Source organism: Contarinia nasturtii, unplaced genomic scaffold (genome assembly GCF_009176525.2).
Source record: "Contarinia nasturtii isolate CC-2019 unplaced genomic scaffold, AAFC_CNas_1.1 Cnas_scaffold_129, whole genome shotgun sequence".
NCBI classification, from domain to species: domain Eukaryota; kingdom Metazoa; phylum Arthropoda; class Insecta; order Diptera; family Cecidomyiidae; genus Contarinia; species Contarinia nasturtii.
This window is the reverse complement of record NW_022197486.1, coordinates 3,853,257-3,876,894: the sequence shown is the minus strand read 5'-3', so window position 1 is coordinate 3,876,894 and position 23,638 is coordinate 3,853,257. Positions and strand designations below refer to the sequence as shown.

The window sequence follows — 23,638 nt, the reverse complement described above, 5'->3', positions numbered from 1 at the left end:
GAGAGAGAGAGAGAGAGAGAGAGAGAGAGAGAGAGAGAGAGAGAGAGCTCCCGAGAAAGACGGAGAACAATTTTTTTTTCACAGATTCAATTTACAAAACCTTGTGGTTGCGGTGGAAGAGAAATGACCAATCAATATTCAGTGGATGCAAACAATAACTTAGTTTACATCATTATTGCACATTTTTCTATGGGGTTGGTATTTGTGCGCTTATTTGTATCTTAAATTCGATTTACGAAAACACCGAGCCAAAAAAAAGTTATTAATTTAATAAGAGAGTGATTAGCACTCTGATCTTGAATATTGTAATAAAAAAACAATGAGAGTAGCAAAGTAAAACTGCAATATTTGGAATGCGATTATATGAATTTGGTGATACAGCCGAAATGAATTCAATCATCAGTTGAAAACTCCCAGATGATGCCAATATTGTTTTTGACTTTCATTTCGCAAAATCGTTTGCATTTTGAAATTTTACACTTTTTTCGCTTGCTCACTCTCTCTCTCTCTCTCTCTCTCTCTCTTTTCAATTCGTAAAATCAGCCTCGCTCACCTTAATAAGATTGGATTAATGATCGAAACGCACTATATCTACAAACATCGAATGAATCTTCTTCTTCTTCTTCTTCATTGAATTCATGGGACATTTTTGCGTATATGTACAGATAGAATGTGGCTATGATATATTACCGAAATGAAGACGACACATACTCTATCAAAACGACCGATCGTACGCTCACGCTATCAATTTCTCTTTCTGTCTTTCATTGCGTTGATATATTCGTAAAAGAAAAATGCCAATATTTATGGTCGGTATAAATAAGCATCGAATGCTTTATGGAATATGAATTCCGAACGAGAGAGAGACAGAGTAAGAAAAAAAAATATTGTTATATGATAATTGCGGTATCGAACTTTTCTATTCATATAATTAAAACCCCGAAAAAAAAGAAAACGCAAAAACTAATCTGTTAGTTGTAGATGGATGTTGTTATTCATATTTTTTTCTTTCTTTCATTCATTGCCATGGCTCGCGTTTTGGGAACGCAAACACCTTTCTCATATGACGTTTTTAGTTTTCGGCGGATATTTTTTTTGGAACGGTATAAAAGCTCATCGCCAATTTCATTCGAACATCAGTCAGTTGTCTCTTGTCCGTTATTCGACATCAACAATGAAGGTAAAAAAAAATATTTCGAGAAAAAGAGGATTTTTCGTGCTTTAAATTATTTTTCAAGTTGTGTTAGATGGTGAAATTGAAAGTCGAATCTAAGCTTGAAATTTTGAAGACAATTGTTTTTTACAGAAATGAAAATGATTGCATTTTGCTTGTGATAATGTACATATTGTGAATAAATATATGACGAAATTCCAATGGAATTCAATTGAAATAATAGGAAATTTGTGGAAATGAATAAAAAAAATTGCTTGGGTGTTAATTTAAAGTGTACTTCTTGTTGCAGGTATTTGTCTGTGTTCTTATTTGCGCTGCCTATGTGTCGGGCGGTTTCTTAAGCGGTGGCAGTAGCGGAGGTGGTGGCGGTTATGATTATTCAAGTCCTGGCTGGCAAGGCGGTAAGTTATTTTTGTGTTGTTATTTTTTTTGGATATAAATTTGTAAGTGATGAAACAAATGAGCAAAAATTCGAATGAAACATTTTAAAGTTTCATTTAAAAATTGATGAATCAATTTTCAAATTGATAAGTATAAATCAAATTCAATTTTAACTCTTTGTTTCATACATCATACATAGTCCAACTTTTATCGTTAAAAGGCAATCGATTGCGATCGTAAACACAGAAATAGTGACTTTTATCGTGTGCACAACGTCCATTGAAATGTGTTTAATTCGAATACGAAAAAAACCAGCTGTTGTGAAATAATAAATCAGCTACAGCGGATATAGCGGAAATATTGCTATTGGCATGCATTTAAATGTAAATTCGAAAACGATATAAATCTTCTGGAGAAATCGCTTCGATTTAAAAAAAAAATCACAAAAAAACAGAAACTGATAAACATATTCGATGTGAAAACATATTTGCTTCGTGGAAAAAAACCAAACGAGTTACTATATCGGACTACGTGTATGCCGACATTGAAAATAACGTCGGCTTGTTTAGAATAAAAGTGCATTATTATCTCAAAATGAATGTCACAAAATGTTTTGTTTGTAAATTTGCAGGTAGCAGCGGTGGTGGTTGGCAAAGTAGCGCCCCAGCACCTGCACCAGCAAAAATTGTAAAGGTGATTGAGGAGCCATCACACGGCGGTAGTCACGGTGGATATGGTGGCGGCCATGGAGGCGGTCACAGCGAAGAAATCATCAAAATTGTTCGCGTTCAAGGTATTTCAAAGAACAATTCAAGAAAGAGAAATGTTAGAATGTTGAAGTGAAAATAGCATAAGAAAAGTTCACAGTGTAGCGAATTCACGAATGAAACAGAAATTACTTTGTATTGTTCATCTGTATCTAGATGAGATTAAAACATAACAATTATTTTAAGTGGCTCGAATGTATGCGTCAAACAGATGAGCGGGAAAAAAAATCACAAAAATAACAGCTACAGTAAAAAATGTAATCACGTCATTGCGGCTATCGTAAGAATGATATTTAGATATGCGCAATTATTTGAACACGATTGTATTGCGTTTCATAAAAAACCGGTCGAAATGATGCAATTGCTTTTTTACTGTGAGAAATTTCCACATCACTCTTGTTTGCAAAAAAAGTGACAACTTAAATAACTGGAACTTTTCTTACATACATGTTTCAGTCACGTTTACACCTATTTTAATTACGAACAAATGACTTTGTTGTGCCGAACCAAAGTCATGCTTGAATAAGTAAAATCGGTTCGGTTAAAGTTTTGTATTGAGAAGAGCAATAAATAAATCTCTCTTTTTTATTTCAGGGGGTGGCCATGCTGGTGGTCACGGTGGTGGTGGTGCTGGCGGTTATTCATACGGTCCAGGCCCCTCTGCTCCAGTTAAAGTTATCAAGGTTTGTTGTTGTTTTTTTTTGAACAATACACATGTGATAAAAAAAATGATTCACAAAAGGCAAAACAGATATTGGCCTGATTTCAAAATCAATTTCAAACGTTTTGATAATAAATTTCAATGTAATGTATTTATTGCAGTTGGTCGATGGTGGATATTCTGGTGGCCATGGCGACCACCATGGTAAGTTTCATTTTATTTTCGAAACACTTGATTCATTCAAGTTCACATGAAAATTGACAACTGATTCCAAATTGCGTGAAAAGTTTTTTTTTCTCTCAATATGTGTCATGAGTTTATTTGTGAATATGCTTCAGACTCGGTTATTTTGTTTTCGATGATAAATTAATTGGAAAATCCCCATTTGTCTTGATTGTTCATTTGGTATATAGCACCAGCTCCACAAGTGATTAAAGTGATCAAAATTCAAGGAGGTCCACCAAGTGGTGGTGCCGGATGGCCACAAGGTGGAATCTGGCCGTCAGCCGATCATCAAGGATGGACTGCCAACGCCGGTGGCTGGGATTAAATTTGAACTCCTTAAAAAAATTCCCCTTAACATTAACATCGATTTCGATGAAACATTTGTATAGAATAGATGAAAAACAAACAAACCAATTCACCGGAAGTGACGAGATTCCAAATTTTATGTTAAAATAATGAGGAGATCTCCCTTTCACACAAACATTGTTCACTTAAACGAAACACATTTGATATGACAAATAAATGTATTTATTAAAATATGTAAATATGCGGGCCGTTTTTCTTCCATCCACTTCTAAAAATGGATACAGAACTTGAAAGAGACAAAGGAACAACCATATACATACAGATAAAGAAAAAGTCGCTCTGACTATTCTTAGGTGAAACATCAACAGCAGCTTGTGTACATTGTAAACCAAAATTAAATATAAAAGAACAATAATAAAATCGAAGCCATTGCAACAAGGTGTAAGCGAAAGAATAATAATAAAAAGATTGAGTGGCAGAAGGCGTTGCGTTATCAGAATCGACGACAAGTCGATAATAGTGTAAATAAAATAAACTCGGCTTTTTTGAATTTAGTTTCAAGGTTGTCAAGATAATTTCGTTCTACCATTGTAATGATTCAATTGCAGCCAGATGCACACACACACGCACGCTCGACGTTCAAATGAAGTCACGCATGCACTGATTGAAAATGAAAATGGTATGATGTGATGAAAAAGCACCACAATCTAAAAATAATAAAAAATTTATTGCGACGCGCTAACGATACACGCATTATCTGTTTTATAAGAGTGAGAGTCGATTTCCGATCACTAGTTCAAGTGAAAGCGCGTATATATGCAAATGGCATGGGCCGATTTCACGAAGATTAAAACTTATAATATCAAAATAAAATTATGGATTTAAATCTGAAAGTGAATTTATCCATCTGTTTACATACATATTCAATATTCGAGCGATCTTCATCGCATCGCAGAAGTGGATCAACAATGGAATAGATATTTTATTTGATTAATCACGTTTTTTTTCTTTCTTTTAATACTTATATGTGTGATCATAAAATGCATTTGTAATTTGGCATTAAACAACATGAAATTCACATGACCGTTCGCTAGAAATGCTTGCATGATTCATTTGAAATTGGACGAATATTTTTGGAGCCTTTCTCTGCCGCCGTCGTCGTCTTCGTCGAGTTGAGTACATTTGTTTTCGGTTGTTGTTTTTCTCGTCATTGCCACTAGTATATTTATTACTTTGGCATCGTTTACTGTTTATTTTCATGTTTAAAATAAGAAAGACAAAATAAAACAAAAAAAAACCAAATCCATAATGGATGTGGCAAGTATTACATTTGTTGTGTCGCATCGCGACGACATTTTGTTCATTTCATGTGGCATATGCGAATGAGAAAAAAAGCGGCTCAAACAGATCCAGAGTGATTGAGAGAATGAGAAAGAGGGAACAAAAATTACCATTCTGTTTATTTTGTTGAACATCGCAAACATTAAAATGCAATATGAAATGTGGTGCGTTCTGTACATTTATTGCCTCTTATTATTTGTACAACAACACATTCGAATATAATATTGGATCACATTCATTTTATATATATATATATTCAAGTTGAGAAGCTGGAGCTGTTAATTTCAGTTTCATTTCATTCGTTAAAATGTAATGTTGATGTGATGTGAATGTGTGCCGGCAACTTGGACGAACAAAAGTCAACATCATTACACCGATGATGAGCAAGGCAACTGAATGTGATAAAAGTAATGAAATCTTCTTTGTGAAGCGTTGAATGAGTTGGTGTTGACGCAAATGCTTACGAGCGCTTGCGCGCACCTCCACTGGTGGTAACTAACTGAATGATCACAAATAGTACATTTACTTCTTATGTGTTTCCGTCGCGTAACTCAACATTTTTTCACATGGAGATTGTGAAACAACATTTACATACTATTATTTTTAAAATCAAGATCGGTTATTTCATTTTAATGGGAAAAAAACACCAGCAACTTTTAAAAAATCCAATTTAATCGTTTGAGCAAGAGAAAAATTTAGATCGAGAGGAAGAAAGCTCGAAAGGGGGAGAGAGAGAAAACTACACAGAAAAAGAAATGACGAGTGTAATAACCGCAATTTTCAATGGCAAACATTCGATGGACCAACAAAACGCAATCACACAGGTCGAAAAAAAAATTTGACGTAAGAGTGACAGAGAAAAGAACAACGGTCAATGTTTCATTCGCTATAGATTCCCAACGGTTTTCCCAATATCGTATTTTTTTCGCCACGGTAGCGTGAATATTCGCGTAACTAGTGAAATGGAACTTTATTTCGGTTTGCTCAGACTCTCTTAGCTCAATAACAGTAGTTAGCATTTTGATCATTTGAATCTTGTTTCATTCGCCAAATTACCGGTTCTATTAAACGATTATGGTCCACTGTACATTTCATTTAAGACAGAGAGAGGGGGGGGAGAAGAAAGCAAAAAAAAAATATCGCAGTGCCGATTCGTTCAGGTTGGCCATTGACTTTTGTTCAGAAATATAAAAAAACGATATAAAAATGGTTGAGTTTCCGTCGAAAATATAGACAATTTCTTTTTCTATGTCTATCGCATACTATATGTTATTTATCGTTCACACATTTTATGCGATGGCCATCAATCAACTGTCATTCAACCAATGACAAAATGCATAAATTGTGATTAAACATCTGCCATTTTTAAGTGCAAATAATAAATACAAAATTGTCTACGAAGTGACAGCAACAAAGGCACATCACATCATCAACATACGCAGTTGCATGCAATACGGAATTTCAATCGTGCACAATCAATTTCATGTTTCATGTCCCAAAATTCAAATTAGAATGAAAAAATATTCTAACTAATTAATAAATCATGAAATAAATGAAGTCATAAACATTGCCTTCTGCTGCTGCTGTGAGGTTTTTCCTTCTCTACTTCATCTTTTTCAATACTTTTTTTTCCTCTTCGGTATCAATCAACAAAAATGTACGAAATTCATAACATTCTATTTTTTTTCTCGTTGTTCAATTGCACATTCATCGGCGAAATGATCACATTTCTGTTTCACATAAATGTAAATGAATGTAATTTTCATACCAAAGAACAAAGCAAGCAGCAGAAGAAGCGAGAAATAATGGAGAGAGAAGAAGAGAAAAAAAATTGTCTACTATTATGACTAGGCGAAGCATGTAAACGTTCAAAATGAGTATTTTTCGAGTTGAGAAAACAAACCGGCAACAAAATAAGAAAAATGAAAAGAAATATACAACACAAAAACGACGCTGCAAAATATTATCGAAATATATGTAATATAGTGGTGGCCGTAGCTGCTGCTGTTAGATGCTTCGCAGATTATACGTAATTAAGGCCGTCTAGTTGTTGTTGTTTTTTTTTTCAGACTATTTTCGTCTAATCTTACCTTATAGCTTAGCTATTTGGCGAAGCTCATGAAGCACTCGATAATATGCAATTTAGGCATTCACATTTCCCCATCACAATCCAATAGTTATTGCTATTTTGCTTCGGCGACGATTATTATAAGTTTTGCTTTGGTTTTTCGCTGTCGTTGCTGGTGTGGTGTTGTTGTTGTAGTATTTTATTTTTGCTATATGTTATTTCGTCGTTTCGTTTTTGATTTTTTTTTCTATTTTTTTTTTTTCGTTTCAAGTTTAGTTGTTCATTTCTTTTCAAATAAATATGTGAACGTTTTTTTTCTTTCACTTTTCTTCCGTTTGGATCTAGTATTTTTTTTTGTGTTCACTGAACTTTTGACAGTGTGTTTATTCGTATTCTTTCGTGTCTTTTATTTGTTAATTCGTGTTCGGTTGTGCGGTTTATGTTCTCTGATGTTAAATATTTCTCGTCGTGTTTTATTTTTCGTCTGTTTTTGGGAAACTATACAATTCGGTAAAAATTAATTGTTCTGTGGGTTTGGCGCGGTTCTTTCTTTTTTTCGTTTTAATTTTTTTTTATTCTTTTGCTTGGTTTTGATTTTATTGTGTGCGCTCAATGGTGTGCGCACTGTGTATAGATCACGTTTCTCGTTTCCTTTAAACGATTTGTTGAAATCATTTGCATTTTGCGCCTTTTTGTCGCATTTTTATTCGTTCTCTGTCTGCTGTGTTTTATTTTGGAGCCACGGTCATCAATTGTCGATGGAAATGAAATACATGCGCAATTTCGTTTGTTGAATGATCGTTTTATAGAGGAGTCTGTCGCACGCTTGGCACAAAGTGTACGGCGCCAGTTGAATCTGTGTCTTTTTTCGATATATTCTAAATTTGACACAATCGAATTAAACCGGTTGGCCACAAAACCACACAAAACGCTGTCGTTCGTTTGCTCGAGCTTGCTTGCACACACAACAAATTCATGAAACTTTATACCACTTTGGTTTGAGATGTTTGTTGTCTTGCATTCGCCAAATGATAATTTGCAGTTGGAAAGAGCAACAACAACAGAGATGAAAAAAATATGGTACGTGTGCCAATTCAGAATGTTGGTTATTCTTCGGATGTATTTGATGCCATTTCTAACGTAACAATATTGATTTCTATTTTTATGCAAACACTAAAACTACGGTTACTTTTAAATACTGAATACTAAATATTCGATTGCGTAAGGCGATTCGATTTCATGGTATTTTATTTTGTTATAATCACTTCGCTTTTGTTTCCAGTAAATGTTTTGCTTCTTATTTTCTTCTTTTCGCTATTTTGCAATGCATCGATTCGTTAATTAAATTGCCGTGAGGTGTTGATATCACACAAATACACAACATTCATTTCATATCTTCTTAATTTTCACACACAAATTGGTATTCGATTACAATCGATTTTGAGTTGAATCGGAAAAAATCGGAAAAAATTAAATTGTCACTTTTTAACTGGCTTAAATTGAATGTGCGTCACATAGAACAAGTACCAATAAATATTGAAATGTTTGGATTTCGTTGTCACATTGGTTTGTTTTAAATGGTTCGTTCGTTGTAAAATTCTTTTTATTTTCGCTCTAAGTTTTGTCCAATAAATTTTGCAAACAAATTTTTATTTTCTCTTATATTTAAACATATACACAAATGAACTCACTTCAAAATGATGAAAGAAAATTGGGAAAAATTATGATGAAATAAAGAAAAAGAAAGAAAAAACAAACAAAAAATATTCGGACGCAATGAAATTCGTTGGATTTGTTGTGTGCGAGATACTCTGGATAGACCGTCGCAACAGTGTAACAAACTAAACTATTCTGCCAAACGTGTGCGCAACCATTGAATACTCATTTCAGCTCTGTCGGATTACTGTTTGCGCGCTATGTGTGTTTGCCGTTCATTTTGGCTCCTGTCAATTGCATATATACGTATATTTTTTATAATTATTTCAATACAATTTACATATAGAACTGTGAGCGCGCGCGAAGCAACACCAACAACGAATTGTCGAATTCTCTTTTCGTGAGCGCACACATTCATGCAAATACGCATACACATACACAGACGCGCGAGAGCTCACTCATAAATTTACCGAATCTTGCCGCAAATTGGAATAGAAAAATTTAGTAAACACATGAAAGAAGTGAAAAAATAGCATTAATGGTGAAGAAAAAAGAAAACAAAACAAAACTACATTCAACACTCTCACAACGCACACTGATCTTGTGCCGGAGAGCAACTGCTGCATACGATAGAATGAACGGGAAAAATTCGAAAATTTGAACGAGACAGAGTGATAGAGAGACGGCAAGTAAAGCATACCAGCGAATACAAACAAAAAATAAACACTTTTTTCTGGACGAAACAAGAAGCTACGAACTATCGAACACACTCTCCAGAGCGAATGACATAAAATGAAAGAAAATTAAGCAAAAAAAAGTTGACTCGAAAATTTCCATATATGAGCATTTTTCAATCCAACATGAATAATAAGGGAAATAAACTAACAAAAACGGCAGCAGCAGAAACAACAACGAACCATCGTTGCAAGACAACAAAACATACACACAATAAATATAAATAAAAACCAAACAGTTAATGTGAAGCACGAAGAACTTTGCGTTGTTGTGTTTTTTTTATACATGTATATATATTTGATTGTTATTGCTTTGAATGTATTGAGTCAGCACTGAACATACACATGCACATGCCTGACTGCCATTTGTCTCCGGCTTTGGATTTGTGTATTTCGTTTTTGTATTGGCTCTCTTGCATGGCTGCCGCTCTGCTGTTGTTTGCGTTTGTTTGACATTGTGAGTGAGTGACTCGACGCACACTAAAAAGGTTTCCTCACCGTACTACTTTTGCCGGCTGATACAAATTTTCATTCTTCTTCTTCTTCTTCTTATTCCTTTCTTCTTTCATTCGATTCATTCTTTTCACTGTATTTTTATCATCATCATCGTCATCATCATCATCATTGTTGTCGTATATTTAACTCGGACTGTCTCTTTGTTTGTTCCGTGTGTGTCAGTAAACTATGGATTTTTGGTTCAATTTTTTTTCTTCATTTCTTTTGTTTAGATTTCATATGTTGTTCTTGGCAATGTTCATCCGATCTCCCTCTATTCTTGCCTATTCGAATCTATTGCACGCGTATCGGCAGAAATGATGAGAGTCGATAGTGAACCAAGAAAACCACATCGTTTGCAGACATACACACGAATGTGTACACAAGCCAATTTTTACCTTTCAAAGAAAAAAACGTAGTTCTCCTCTGGTTACCTTTGCTTCTTTTTTATTTTCAAGTAGCTCAATTTATTTGATTCCATCCAATTTTTTTTTCTCCTGTTTTTCTCTATATTTTATTTATCAGTCATTTTTCAATCGGTGTGCTTTGGTTTCATGAGCATTTAATGTGTCTCGAACGAAGAGCAGCTGCTTCGTTCCGCAGACAAACGAACCCATAGAATGAGAAAAGTCGAAGAGGAACCAACAATCATATTTTTTTCATCAAACAAAAACAAAAAACAGCTTGCGAGTGGTGCAATACGCGATCTTAATTTTTTTTTTGCCCTAAAACCAAATCCACACACCGAATACGAATCGGACACTACATCAAGCCATTTTCAATCTGATATCGAATTGCATGCAATATATAGCGCCTGATGTTTTCAACGATCCAGTTTTGTCGGTCGTACGCCGCATATTCGCTAGGTTTGTTGCTTTTTTCGTTTATTTTGCTCCAGTCTCGTCGTCGTCGTCCCTTTTGCGGTTTCAGCAAATTACACGATGCATTAATGAACGCTTTCAATTCACATGCGATGTGTGCCTGCTGCTGTTCAATTTTATTGGTATTATTCGTAAAAATGTTGATCGTTACCTTTTTACCGTTTGTAGGTGTGTGGCGTATGGTAAAAATATAAAAATCCAACTGGATAAAATTTGAAAACGAGTCTTATACATACAGCGCCATCTGAACGTTCAATTTTCTACCATTTCGTGTTGGTTCGTTACCAAGCAATCGATGCAATCCGCAAACAAAATACATAAAATCAATTTGATATTTTATCAAAGCCACGGGAATCGCGCTGCATTTTCATTTGTTTTATAATTAGTTAGTTTCTTTTGTTGTGAAATTGAATCCAGGTTAACCGAATTATTAATTTAAAAATCTGCAATTATTTCCAATGTCATTTTGATAATTTAAATGTGTTTATAAATTTTGGATTCAAAAAAAAGAAAAAACAAAACACTTAACATTGCGACATTCGAATAAATCGAACGTTTTGTGAAAATTGCAATACGGATTAAATAGTTGAATAGAAAATAAAGACCCATTAACACATTAAAAATGGATAATAATCAATCGAACCGTCCGGTTTCTCGTCGCGGTGACATTGGCCGACGACCAGGTTCCAGTTCATTCAGTCGACCTGGAACATCCACCAGGTATACATATTTTTAACTTTCTTTTTGTTGTCTTTTTTTTGCTTTCTTTGTATGTTGTCGTATCGATTGAGACATATAATTTTTCTTTCTTTGTCGAAAATCGAACGGAAAATTATGAGAGAAAAATGAGAATGATTTTTTTCCTTAAGAAATTTAACATCTGCTCGCCCCATGTCAACTCGACCACCATCAGCATTAGCAGGTGGAACAGCAACACGTTTAACCAGTGCATTACAGCATAGTCCGACCGCACCAAGTCAACGCATTGGAACGGCAATTGGAATCGCTGATAATGTAAGTAAAACAAAAAAAAAACAATAAATCTAAAAAGCAACGAAAACCAAAATACATAAGGTGTTAATTGAGATTTTTAACTTCATTTTCTTTATTTCTCTCTGTCTCTCTTTGTGTCTGAAGAGAAAATATATATAAAAAAGGGAATTTTAGATGAATTTTAAGTCGCGTGAATTTTTGCTTCCGATTTCTTGTTTTCAAATGTTGCATTTTGATTTAATACAGAGACGATCGGCACGAGTATTGACTCAGCATGGGCTGAGCGGGTTGCCAGGAGCACAGGGCCGAATTGGTACGTCGACTGGTACACGACAAATCAAAGATGCGCGCTATTGGCAATCTCAGCTTCAAATTAAAATGGATGAAATTCGTCGCGAAACGGAACGCTTGATACGCGAAAAACAGACCATGGACCGGGAAAAATCGGCCAAAAAAACATTTGATAAGAGAGCAAAAGAGGCGAATCGTGAATTAACGGGTAAATACTCTTTTTTAAGTGAAAACTTTTGTTTGAATTAACTATCTCTCTCTCACACACACACACTTTTTCTCTTTTAGTCCTTCAAGCAAAGTTGTCCGATATGAATATCGCTTTAGATTCAGCAAACAGTAATATAACACGTCAGCAAATGAATCAAGAGACAACCGTACTGCGTGAACGAAATGAAGAGTTTCAACAGCAATTGGAGAAGACATTCAATGAAAAGCAAGCCAAAGAAGCGATCAATGAAAAACTTGAGAAAGAAATTGAATTGGAACGCAATAAAATAAATAAGGTTATCGAAGCGATGAGTGAACCAGACCAAGAGAAATATCGTAAATTGGATGCGTTGGCACAACAATTGAGCGAACAAAATAATGCAATGCATGAAGAAATCAATATGATGATTAATAAAAGAGACAACCTTGAAACGATTGCAAAAAGTTCAAATGAACGTGCCGAAGCGGTGCGATTGCTACTGAAATTGAACGAATTGGAAATGAAATTGATGCAATTAAAGGAAGAGGAGCAACGCCGATTAACACCGGCACAAGAACGTGAAAAATTGATTGGCGAAGTGAGAGAAAATAAACAGGCTCTAAACGGCATTCAACATCAAATCAAATTGGCCGAAGATGCCTTGCATGAAAAACGTGAACTATTACAGCAAATTGATGATGATTTGGACGAAGGCAATTCAGAACGTTATGCCAAATATAAAGAATTAAAACATCGCGATGAAACGATGTCCAAATTTATGGACAATTTTAAAGAGAATTTACAAGCCGAAATGAACAGTGAGTATCATTCGTATAAACAGAAGTTTTGATTTTTTTTAATGAAATTTAATTCTAGAAATCGAAATGATCAAAAGTCAAATAACATCAGCAATTGAACAAATAACAATGAATGGAGTAAATCTAAAAACGTTGGGTTTGTCGAAGGCAGCATTAGATGATGGCAACGATTTAACATCTGAGCATGGTATGCTCAAGGAATACAAGCGTTTGCTGGTGATTTTGAAACAACTTCAAATACTCAAGAAACGTACCGCAGATCAAATTGATACCATTCAAAAGGAGGAGCTTCAATTACAACAGGAAATTGAAAAATTCTCCAATTTGAGTGTAAGTTACATAAGACGAATATTAGTTGAGCATAAAGAGAAAACATACTATGGACAAAACAATAGATAATCGATAATTAAAAAAAAGATATTCAAAGAATAATGGAAAGATATTCATATACATTTCAAAGGCATTACGTAATGAATCAGCTGAACGGTACGACGAAACTTCATCTCGATTGGAAGACTTAAAGCATAAACAACGTGTTACTGAGAATGTTGTAGAAGAGGCGCAACAGCGTAACGAAGAAATAAAAGAGCAATTAAAATCAAATGACAATTATCGTCAAATCTCTCATCTCGAAGAACGACTATCCGATTTGATTGACGAAACAAAAGAAGCCACAACTACATTCGACGAAATGCAGAAGGTAATTTTGACCTTTCCTTAATTCAGTCCATTTACATTTACTCTTACGTTTTTTTCTTCAGGAGTATAATCATGACGATATAATCAACGATGCAAAAGAGAAACTACAACAAATTGCAGAAATTTTGCGCTCAAATACACCAACAACAATGAAAATTTAAAAAGATTCACATTCAGAATGAAAATTAAAACACAATCGTATATAATTTGCAATGAAATGTAGTAATTTAATAAACGATATTTTCATTATTCAAATTTTGGCACAAGTCAACCAATCTTCAATCCATTTTTGTTTAACGGGATGTAAAAACGTCTTGTGATAGCGTTTAATATGTTTCTTGTATGTGCCATAAAGCATATAAGTGTCACATAATTCGCAATGATTAAAATAAAGACGCACATTTTTTGATGCACCAAAGTGACCATCAATACTATGGAATTCGTAATCTTCATCAAATTTATACATGCAACCACGGTCTGATGGGAAAAAGCCTGATATTTTAACGAGGTACCAACCGTGATCATTCATAAAAATGGCCAACTGATCTAAATAAATGAAATATTTAGAACAATTAGTGCAGTCATTTGTTAGTTTGGACACATTTTCGTGAGACTTCGAATGAAAAATCAGTGCGGCTAGCGATTTTCTTTTCACTGATTGTGGACTCAAGAGCCTCACCAAAATGCGAGCACACCAATAATATTCTTTTCATAAACACAATTTCATAAGTCTTGCCAACCATGTAGTATGCGATTAAATTCAGTGCAACACCTTTTAAAACGCTTAGCAAATTTTACAAGCGATTCATCGACCTTGAAATTTGCTAACATAAATTCTCTTAAATGTGTGGATTCCGTATAAGGTTGAAAGTGATCAGCTAAATGTTCCAAATCATTGATTAAAATTCGTTGATCGCAGCGAGGGCATTTCGATTTTAAAAAGATTTTATCCGCAGTTTCCCAGGCCACCCCCACATCAGTATCTTGATAATTAAACTCAAAGGCAACAGGATTTCGACTATTGTGAACGAAACGTGTGAGTTTTGCGGTGCGTCCAGACGTAATCGGAATATCATCATTTGTTGAAATCACAACGTCTACCTCTGAATGAAATTCAAATAATTATTATACATAATTGCATGGCATAATATTTATGAAAGGGTGCAAACCATTAAATTTACTCAAAAATTCTTCATAAAGTGGTTCTATCTGCCGCCCAATGACAATTGCTGGATCGACCCAATCATTCATTTTTACAAATATTGAATTTTAAATTACTTTACACAATTTTGGGTTGAAACAAATGTTCACTCGACGTTGAAAAAGGTTTAAATTTTGGACAAAATTAATAAAATTGATGATTTCATGGAAAGATTCTTCGATTTATTCAATTTGAAAATTGACAATTTTTTATATGTCAACTCAGATAATCAGATTCTGACATTTAGATGTGAAGAAAAATATTTTTTTTTGTAAGTAGCAATAAATTTTCGTTAGAAAAGATGAAAATAGAAAAAAATAATTTATTAAAAAGGCATTGTAGATCGGAGCAATATTTGTTAGTTTATCGTTAAGTTGGCAAAAATGCGACTAATTTGGTGTCCATAGCGATTTTTCGTAATAAATATAAAAACGAGGATCTAGGTGTCAAAAATACACAAGAGGAACGAAACATGTAAAGAAATTTAACCATTTGATAAACAATATTTTTATTTCATTACAGCAATTGTATAATATAATTGTAATGATTTAAATCATTTGCATAGAAAAGTGAAAAAAAAAAATGAAAAATTAGCTATTTGGAAGAGTTTCAGTCATCGTCGCCTATGAAGCCATCCACGCTTCGATTTCTTCAACACTAAAAAAAAATATGTGTCAAATTAGACAAATTCATTTTGAAAAAGGTCGAACCTTTTAAACTACTTACGTTCGGGGTACAATGGCAAAATTTTCACAGCCATTTTCAGTGATTAGAACATCATCTTCAATGCGAACACCGCCGAAATGTTCAAAACGCTTCAACTGATCGGCAACCAAGAATTTGCTCTTTTCTGGACATTTCAATGCTTCATCGAGTAACTGAAATTGAATTAGTTAAAACCATGTTGGAAAAAGCGTATTAAAATACTTACATGCTTAATGAAATAACAGCCTGGTTCAAAGGTGACATACATTCCAGCTTTTAGATTTCGTGCAAAACGAAGCGAAGTGAATCCCTTTCGAGTTGGACGTGGTGGACAATCATCCAAATAACCACCAACGTCATGAACATCAATACCTTTGAAATAAAATAAATGATCAAAATCGGTGTATACATTCTTTGAAAGTGTAAATAAATAAGTTTTCTTACCAATCAGATGGCCCAATCCATGTGGTTGAAAGACCCCATTGATTCCGGCTTCGATCATGGCATCAACATCGCCTTGCAGAAGACCGCCGTCTTTCAATTTGCTCAGCATCACCCGGTTGGCCAGTTCATGCATGTCCACCCAATTGACGCCAGCTTTTGCATTATCATGAACGGCTTGACATGCTGCCAAAACGGCATTATAAATCAGACGTTGATCGTCGGTGAATTTTCCATTAACCGGATAACTGCACGTAATATCGGCTGCGTAACCAAAGTAATTGGCGCCCATATCAAACAAAAGCATTTCACCATCATGGACAACTTTATCATTTGGTGCAGCACCATGACCATAATGAAGAATCGAACCATTTCGTCCACTGCCACAAATGCACGTGTACGAAACGTGACGACAACCACCGACCGCATATGAATGATGCAAAAATTGCGATTCACCTTCATACTCTTTCATTCCCGGTCTACAGAAAAATGAATAACAAACAATAAAATTCAATCAATACAAATTGCATATTTCATGGACATTTGAAATTGATACACGTGCATACTTCATTTTTTTCATGACAAGCTTGTGCGCATCGGATGATACCTTGGCTACGTAACGCAAGACCTCAATTTCAGCTGGCGATTTAATCACACGACTGCAAGAAAGATAAATACAAGGAATTTAAATCGAGATAAAGAGAAAGCAGGAAGAAGGAAGTGGAAACAATACACGTCAATGAAAATGCATAGGACGTATGGTGGTGTTTTTGATAAGATATTTTTTTTGAAGAGATTTTATTGATCCAAAAGTTTAATTTGAAAAAATACGGAATTGATAACAACTTGTTTGAATTTTTATTTTTTTTTTTTTTTTTTTAATCGATATACATTCTTTCTTTATTTATAATAATAATATATAATTAGCAAGGAGGTAAATGATGATAATAATTTGATAAAGCCGCATTTCAAATATATTTACTTTTCTTTCATTCTTTTTTTCTCTGGTTTCATTTCCAATGCGAATTTGTACAATTTTCTTTGTATTACATTGGCAAAGACTTTTAATTTATGTTTAGAATTATTCTTTTTTTTATAAATTTAGAGGGGAAAAAATGATGTATTTAATGAATTGCTTTGAGCTTTTGTCTTTATTTTTAGAAATATTATTTAGAATTAAGAAAACTTAACAAATTTGTGTATGTGTGTGTATATTGTTTTTCTTTTATTCATTTGCAATTGGTTCAATGGCTGGTAGTGTGTGTTTCAATTGTTTGGCAATGTATTCATAAAGTTCTTTGCGATGCATGCTGAGCTTCCGCATAACCGTGTATTGCAGTGAAACAACTTTGAGGCCAATATGACGTAAATGTCGAATACGCATTTGTTGTTCGCCTATCAAATATTTGCCGCTCGCATCATAATGTTCTGGTAGATGAATCAAAGCGGCGACTAGAATGTTTCGATCCTTGTCCTTATTATAATTATGTAAACTGAGACCGGGCGGATGAAATAGTATATCGATTGCATATAAATTGCAAATTGGTAGCAATTGTGGAACTTGTAATATTGAAAATGATGTTTTACCACTGGCAACCGATGTAATTATATCCAAATTGTCATTGATGATTTGTTTGATGCGATTATCAATGCATAGTCTCTCAAATTGTCGTGGTAGTAACGGTCCTTGATATTCATTGCATTCCAATGTCAATGCAATGTCCAATATTTTGAGCTTTGAACGAACCATTGGCAATTCATTCATTGGCGTTCTGCTATGCAATAAATGCATGAATTGTCTATTGAACACTCGACCCATAAAATTCACGGGATATAATTTAAGTGAAACGGTCGCCAATAAAATGTCAACAATATGTACCGCTGAGATTTTATTAAAATTTTTCTCCAATTGCATTTCAATGCTGGTCCAAAACGATTGCTTATTAAATGGTTGAAATTGTAATTTACCAAATGGACAAACAATGTCACGTAAATAGCCGGCATCAATGTTTGCACATTCTTTGATAAAAAATTCACTGCAACCGTTTAAAATGTGTGAATTTATAAGACGGGCCATCTCAACATGCTTGAGCATTTCAACGATCAACGTTTGTGATTTGACTTTTGTTGCTTTTGCTTTCATATAACGTTCAATGGCACTTTCTAAATCCGAATCGGAATAATTCAAGGCGGTCAAACAATGTACAATTTGCTCAAGATGCGTTTCATTCACCGCATGAATGTTAACATTTAACCATCGTGTGATTGCTTTCAGGGTGCATGTTGAATGTCCACTAAAATGGCACTGTTTTATCGCTTCCATAATATCGTGCACCGCGTCCGATTTGAGCAATGGAAATACTTCAATGATTCGACGATCAAGGATGCCAACCACCATTCGACGGCTGACCTTTAATTTTGGCAAAATTTCAAATACAAATTTAATATTATTCTCATTGATGTTTGCACTTCCGTCCGATAGGCCAGCCCAAAATTTTTCAGCGCCAGCAAAACGTTTACATTCAACAAAACGATGTACAGCCTCGCATATTTCCATTATGCTAAGACAACCATCTGCAGTTCGAATTAAGATTTCATCACATATTTGGTCAATCGATTGATTCATGTATAGCATTGATTGCAATTGATTTAATATATTCAATAATGTGTTTGTATCGCATACACGATACAAATGTCTCAATAAATGTTGATATTGTTCGTTGTTGGTTTCAAACAATTTAAGCATTTGCATCGTTTCAATGCGTACACATTTTTCAAATGCAAAAACAAGCGTGTCCGATTCAAGCTCATGTTCGGGCAATGATGCAATCAATTGCAATACATTTTCACCAGTCTCACATTTTTCCAAAATTTTAATGAGTGTATCACAATCGGTTACAGGGTTTATAAACACATTTGTACTATTTGACGAGGCGGATATGTGTGCTGCTACTGCAGCAGCAGCGGTGGAATTGGTATTTGTTGCATTGGCGGCAATTTCGTCAGTGGCCATCGATGCATTTTCGCTGTGTAACGATTTATGTGTTTCGTCATCTTGTTGGTGAAATTTAAATGGGATTTTATTGGACGTAAATGTGGTAATTTCATTTTCACCGTAATGACGCACAATGATTGGCAACTCCTGAATGTCAACACCTTGTTGCACCAAAACGACGGTCTGGCCCAGACCATGACGATGATGCGTCGCTTTCCATCCAGACTCCTTGTCATTACCGCCGTCATCATCTTTATTGGTACTACTGTAATTTAGCACCTGTTGTTGTTGGGGTTGCTGTTGACCACACAATCCATATCGTTTGTTAAGATTTATACGACTTCGACAGCATCGCAATTGATTCAAAATGAAATATGACATTGCCAACTTTTTCAAGTTATTTCGTCATACGGACATCAACAATTTTGAATTGCAGCAGAAACAGAAAATCTCACAATTGTATCAGTGTCCTTCATAAAAAATGCTCCCTTCCGTTCGAAAAAAAAATCCTTTTTGCACTCTGTCCAAAACAAAAATCAATGCTATTGAAAACAATAACTTCACTTTTAGACTTTTGATGAAATTCACAAATCGTTCGAATGAATCTCCACTTCTCTTTTAAGTTTACAAAACGTAAAAAAAAGACGCGCAACTATTATTGACCATGCACCACACCGTCTATTCTTTTATTCATTGAATGCCGTCAATTTTTTTTTTTCATGAATTGCGACTGCGAACTATTTATTGTATAACCATATAGAAAACAACAACTGTCACACATCACATTTGACGCATTGTATTCATGTGCGTTTTCGTGTTCGCGTGACTTTTTCCAATCCATCAATTCGTTTTTAAACGAAATATCGCTTATTTTGCATATGAGAAAATGCATTTAAAAGTGCTTACCATTCAGCAGCCACCGGATATAAAGTGTCCACATCGCAATTGTACCTGTAAACATAATAAACATCGAATAGAACATTTAATCAATATCGCTTATTTTTCGTTGGAATTTTGATTTTTCTTTTCTTTCTTTCGTGTTCCAGTGTTGACGTTTAGATGGCGCTCGCTGTTGAATTTTTTTATAATCAAAACAAGTGCTTTCAAAACTCAGTGCGCACGGTGTATATTTATATGTTGAACAATATTTGCAATATCTTTTTCGCATCGGTTTCGTTATTTAAAGACCAGTCGTTTTTTTCACGCGTTTAAAGTTGCCCAATCTAACATTTGCTTCGTTGATTCATTGAAAATGGGCAACACATCAACAATGTTTTCGAAAAGAGAAAAAAACCAAACGTTTTACTTACTTATCGATTCCATCGAATGAAGCCGGTTGAATAACAAGGTGGCTGTCCGAGTTTTTACCTTTCTGTTTACAATGGATAAAAGGAATGACAAATGACAAACAAAAATTAATATGTTTAAAAAAAAACTCTACACATTTCATGCGGAAATTTATATTTTGTTAAACGAAAGAGTGAAACAATACCACATTTTGTACAAACACACGAAGAAATGTATGAAGAGAAGAAAAACAAAAAAACGAGTACAATACAAATGATAGTTTATGTCGTCATTCATGTGGTTCGTTGAACCTGTCGTTTTATTTGTTTTTCGGTGAAATTGAGCTTGAACAATTTCACCAACAAAAAAAATCACAACATGGTTAACGTAAATCACAGCAATTTCTCTCAATCTCTTTCTCACCGACGTCATTCTCTCTCTCTCTATCAATTCCGCTTGCGTCGATTAATTTTTATTTGTTTACATTTTCAAAAATCGTAGCACAACAAGTATTAATAAAAAAAATAAATTCGATCAGTTTCTAATTAAGTGCTGCATAAGTTTTGTAAACCGCGCATTTGTTTATAGATAGAAAATGTTTGCGCAAACAAAACAACGAACTTAAATAATATTAAATAAAATGTTCAGATTGTGTTTCTGTTTCTTCTTTCATAAAAGTGCGCAAATAAAATGATGAAAAGGCCAATGTCCCCCCGGTAAAATGAATGTCGAAGTCCATTTGCGCATCTTTTGATCTTTACATGAAATGAGATCCCTTTTTTCATACATGATTTTTCAATATCTGGATTATATTACAACAAAACAATAAATGACCAATAAATAATGTGAACTGAACCGCACACATGTTCGCTCGCGCACTCAACAAAAGACCAAACGATCACATTCGATTAGTTCGAATGGGTTTTCCAAATAGAATATCGTCGATGATATGTTCTGTAAATGGCAAATCTAAATTCGAATCGAAAAATTGGTAGAATCAAGGTCAAAAACATTTTGGCGGTGCTTCACCTTTTTTTCATTGGCTCGTTTCTAACCATTAGATTTTTATATGCGTAAATGAGAACGTACGTTTCCAGCTAATTTTATTTTTTACGCACACACATAGTAAACATTTGGCTAACAACCAAAATATTCTAATTTGCTAAATAGCTCAGCGGGCTTGTTTTGTAAACACAATGAAGCGCATTCCAGCAACGTAAAATAACCGAAACTTGAAGTCTTTATTACGTATTAGAAAGAGTTAACAAAAACTCGAATTCTCTATTTCTCATTTGTATGGCGAACACAATTTTTAACTTTGAGCATTAAGCACCATGGTTGCCTGATTTCTTAGTTGCCAAAACATCGATGGTTTGTGTGTTTTCGATAAAGAAAAATACATATTAAGCAAATATAACAAGCGAATACTCAGTTTTGGTAGATTCATTTAAGAATGATGAAATTGAAAAACCTTTTCAATTTGAACGAGTGAAGCATTTGAAATTTGAATCATCAACGTTTAAATTGATTCATGCAAGCGGGAGAGAGATAGACAACGAGAGAGATAGAGAGCGATCGAATGCGAGCGAGTCGAAATGACTTGAATAGAACTGTAGATTGTGTTCTATTAAACAATACACATATGACTTGAGTCAATTCTTTCAACTGCTTAATTTGGCTGTTTGATTGATTTGACACTATTTGCGGTTGTTGTTATTGTTACCTAATCAAACAACATTTTTTTTTTATAATAAGCTCTACAAGCTCATTTTTCCCCAAATAAATTTTTAAATAAAAGAACGATATTCAAATGATATCATTAAAAATTGATACCATTTATGAAATGTTTCAACCGCAATTGGATACTGTAATATACATATTGTCCGTGTAGACGATTAACGGATATAGAAAAAATGAAATTGAAATTTCAAGCTTGAAACCTTACTTGTTTTTTTTTTGTTGTTGTATGCAAATGTGTCTGAAATGAAATCGGCCGCGATCTATTTAAGTGTATGTACGCGAGTGAATGATTGGAACGTTGCGTGTTTGATTTATTAAAAAGAATACACTACAAACAGTATGTATATCAGCATTCGTTCAAAGTATATCATATTCATTTTTTTCCTTTATCATTATTCATTCATTTATTTACACTAAATTGTGTGTATGTTTTCTGTTTGCCATACCTATCTACGCCTCTTGATATTAAAAAAAACAGAAACCACGCCATGGCATCAGCCGAAAAAAATAAATAAATAAATAAAAATGGAAAATGAGCGCACCGGAAAAATATCAACATATGTATAAATAAAACCGTATAGAGTATGCAATATAAATGCGCTCATAATCTCGTCAAATAGCGTCTACGGCATATTGATATAGAGAGTAAAGAGTGAAAAACAAAGATAAAGAGAGTAAGTGTCTAGGCATCATCGAGTGTGGCATTTAATCAGAGGCGGAAGCCTGAGTATTTCTTACTCTCTTTCACTCGTTTTATCTCTCATTCGTCACATCAAAGAATAAAAATACATTTTTCGAATGTCTGATGCATTCGTTGTCAAAATGCGAACACAAATTCTTCGGATTATTCCATTGTGTTTGTTTGAAAGAAACGAAAATGTTGTTTGCAAAACAGAAAAACAAATGTGTTAATTTACTTACCAACAATAATAATTTGGATGCCTTGTGTTCCGTGAAGAATGCATCGAGCTAATTTAAAAGAAGAAAAAAATGGAACAAAACAACAATTTAATGATGTTGAAAGTTAATTGAAAGTCAAAGCGTGCACACACGCGGAAAACAACGATTATGAAATATTGTCGAAGCCTAAACAAACTCACCTCGTCCACGTAACGCACTTCGTCGACACAATAACGATTTTTATAATCATCGGGTGTCCATAGTGTGCCCATCCAGGTGGCATATTCTTGCGGCAATCTTGGTGCAAAAAGTGTTGATTTTCCCGTAAACACATTAACAGCACCATAAAATTCCGGCTCTCGTACACCAAAGAAATAGGTAAAGAATGGCTCCTAATTTCATTTGATAACCCAAATAAATAAACAGATTCTTTTTTTTTAATTTGAATTTTTAATAATGAAATATCGTTTTAATATGAAAATAACATTTTAATATAATAATTCGATTTCAATTTTAATTTAATTGAGATTTTGACACGAGCTATAATTTATGTTGACATAAGAAAATCGTAGGAAAACTCGAATGAAAAAAAAAATGCGCATATTTGTAAAGTCCATTAAAATTTAAATTGCACACATAAATGCAGCTATAAAAGCATGAGTGGCAGCATAAAATGCAATCGATTTCTT

At 34.1% G+C, this 23,638-nt stretch overlaps 6 protein-coding genes across 7 annotated transcripts in view; 2 read left to right on the top strand and 4 right to left on the bottom strand.

The window, feature by feature from the left end:
* The window catches only part of LOC116349593 (SLIT-ROBO Rho GTPase-activating protein 1-like), a 47,910-nt gene extending 39,354 nt beyond the window's left edge, over nt 1-8,556 (bottom strand). The window contains exon 1 of the mRNA XM_031781103.1: nt 6,946-8,556. The gene's annotated coding sequence lies outside the window, so the exon portion shown is untranslated. The remainder of the gene's footprint in view (nt 1-6,945) is intronic.
* Nucleotides 1,048-3,753, top strand: LOC116349633 (glycine-rich cell wall structural protein 1.0-like). The gene is made up of 6 exons (XM_031781172.1): nt 1,048-1,180; nt 1,464-1,575; nt 2,187-2,348; nt 2,917-3,005; nt 3,145-3,187; nt 3,397-3,753. Exons 1-6 carry the CDS (start codon nt 1,064-1,066, stop codon nt 3,531-3,533), a joined length of 660 nt encoding a protein of 219 aa, XP_031637032.1. The 5' UTR covers nt 1,048-1,063; the 3' UTR covers nt 3,534-3,753.
* A 2,654-nt stretch (nt 8,557-11,210) lies between the features above and the next one.
* On the top strand, nt 11,211-13,859 carry LOC116345929 (putative leucine-rich repeat-containing protein DDB_G0290503). 2 transcript variants are annotated; one of them, XM_031775729.1, is made up of 7 exons: nt 11,211-11,409; nt 11,559-11,703; nt 11,929-12,181; nt 12,262-12,981; nt 13,040-13,311; nt 13,442-13,681; nt 13,743-13,859. In XM_031775729.1, the coding sequence occupies exons 1-7, from the start codon at nt 11,312-11,314 to the stop codon at nt 13,839-13,841; spliced, it is 1,827 nt and encodes a 608-aa protein (XP_031631589.1). In that variant the 5' UTR covers nt 11,211-11,311; the 3' UTR covers nt 13,842-13,859. The 2 variants fall into 2 exon arrangements, with proteins under 2 accessions (XP_031631589.1, XP_031631597.1); XM_031775737.1 differs by lacking the exon at nt 11,211-11,409 and having other exon boundaries at nt 11,596-11,703; nt 11,827-12,181.
* Nucleotides 13,860-13,930: 71 nt separating this feature from the next.
* Nucleotides 13,931-15,025, bottom strand: LOC116348057. The gene is made up of 3 exons (XM_031778913.1): nt 14,850-15,025; nt 14,421-14,783; nt 13,931-14,226 (listed from the first exon to the last, which is right to left on the bottom strand). The coding sequence occupies exons 1-3, from the start codon at nt 14,929-14,931 to the stop codon at nt 13,931-13,933; spliced, it is 741 nt and encodes a 246-aa protein (XP_031634773.1). The 5' UTR covers nt 14,932-15,025.
* Nucleotides 15,026-15,356: 331 nt separating this feature from the next.
* The window catches only part of LOC116341740 (xaa-Pro dipeptidase), a 39,204-nt gene continuing 30,922 nt past the window's right edge, over nt 15,357-23,638 (bottom strand). The window contains exons 3-11 of the mRNA XM_031768995.1: nt 23,150-23,341; nt 22,971-23,018; nt 20,333-20,394; nt 19,929-19,973; nt 16,594-16,686; nt 16,031-16,506; nt 15,813-15,958; nt 15,608-15,759; nt 15,357-15,538 (exon numbers count right to left, since the gene is read on the bottom strand). Of these exons, the coding sequence (XP_031624855.1) occupies nt 15,505-15,538; nt 15,608-15,759; nt 15,813-15,958; nt 16,031-16,506; nt 16,594-16,686; nt 19,929-19,973; nt 20,333-20,394; nt 22,971-23,018; nt 23,150-23,341 (1,248 nt within the window). The 3' untranslated portion in view covers nt 15,357-15,504. The remainder of the gene's footprint in view (nt 15,539-15,607; nt 15,760-15,812; nt 15,959-16,030; nt 16,507-16,593; nt 16,687-19,928; nt 19,974-20,332; nt 20,395-22,970; nt 23,019-23,149; nt 23,342-23,638) is intronic.
* LOC116341733 lies at nt 17,065-19,833 on the bottom strand. The gene has a single exon (XM_031768981.1). The coding sequence runs from the start codon at nt 19,401-19,403 to the stop codon at nt 17,253-17,255; it is 2,151 nt and encodes a 716-aa protein (XP_031624841.1). The 5' UTR covers nt 19,404-19,833; the 3' UTR covers nt 17,065-17,252.

Excerpts from the sequence above, each read along its gene's own strand:
- LOC116349633 (XM_031781172.1), top strand. The coding sequence starts at position 1,064 with ATGACGTTTTTAGTTTTCGGCGGATATTTTTTTTGGAACGGTATAAAA. Across the intron at positions 1,181-1,463 it reads ATTCGACATCAACAATGAAG|GTATTTGTCTGTGTTCTTAT; the intron begins GTAAAAAAAAAT and ends TTCTTGTTGCAG. Across the intron at positions 1,576-2,186 it reads AAGTCCTGGCTGGCAAGGCG|GTAGCAGCGGTGGTGGTTGG; the intron begins GTAAGTTATTTT and ends GTAAATTTGCAG.
- LOC116345929 (XM_031775729.1), top strand. The coding sequence starts at position 11,312 with ATGGATAATAATCAATCGAACCGTCCGGTTTCTCGTCGCGGTGACATT. Across the intron at positions 11,704-11,928 it reads CAATTGGAATCGCTGATAAT|AGACGATCGGCACGAGTATT; the intron begins GTAAGTAAAACA and ends GATTTAATACAG. Across the intron at positions 12,182-12,261 it reads GGCGAATCGTGAATTAACGG|TCCTTCAAGCAAAGTTGTCC; the intron begins GTAAATACTCTT and ends TTTCTCTTTTAG.
- LOC116348057 (XM_031778913.1), bottom strand. The coding sequence starts at position 14,931 with ATGAATGATTGGGTCGATCCAGCAATTGTCATTGGGCGGCAGATAGAA. Across the intron at positions 14,784-14,849 it reads ATTTTTGAGTAAATTTAATG|AGGTAGACGTTGTGATTTCA; the intron begins GTTTGCACCCTT and ends AATTTCATTCAG. Across the intron at positions 14,227-14,420 it reads ATTTAATCGCATACTACATG|ATCAGTTGGCCATTTTTATG; the intron begins GTTGGCAAGACT and ends TCATTTATTTAG.
- LOC116341733 (XM_031768981.1), bottom strand. The coding sequence starts at position 19,403 with ATGTCATATTTCATTTTGAATCAATTGCGATGCTGTCGAAGTCGTATA.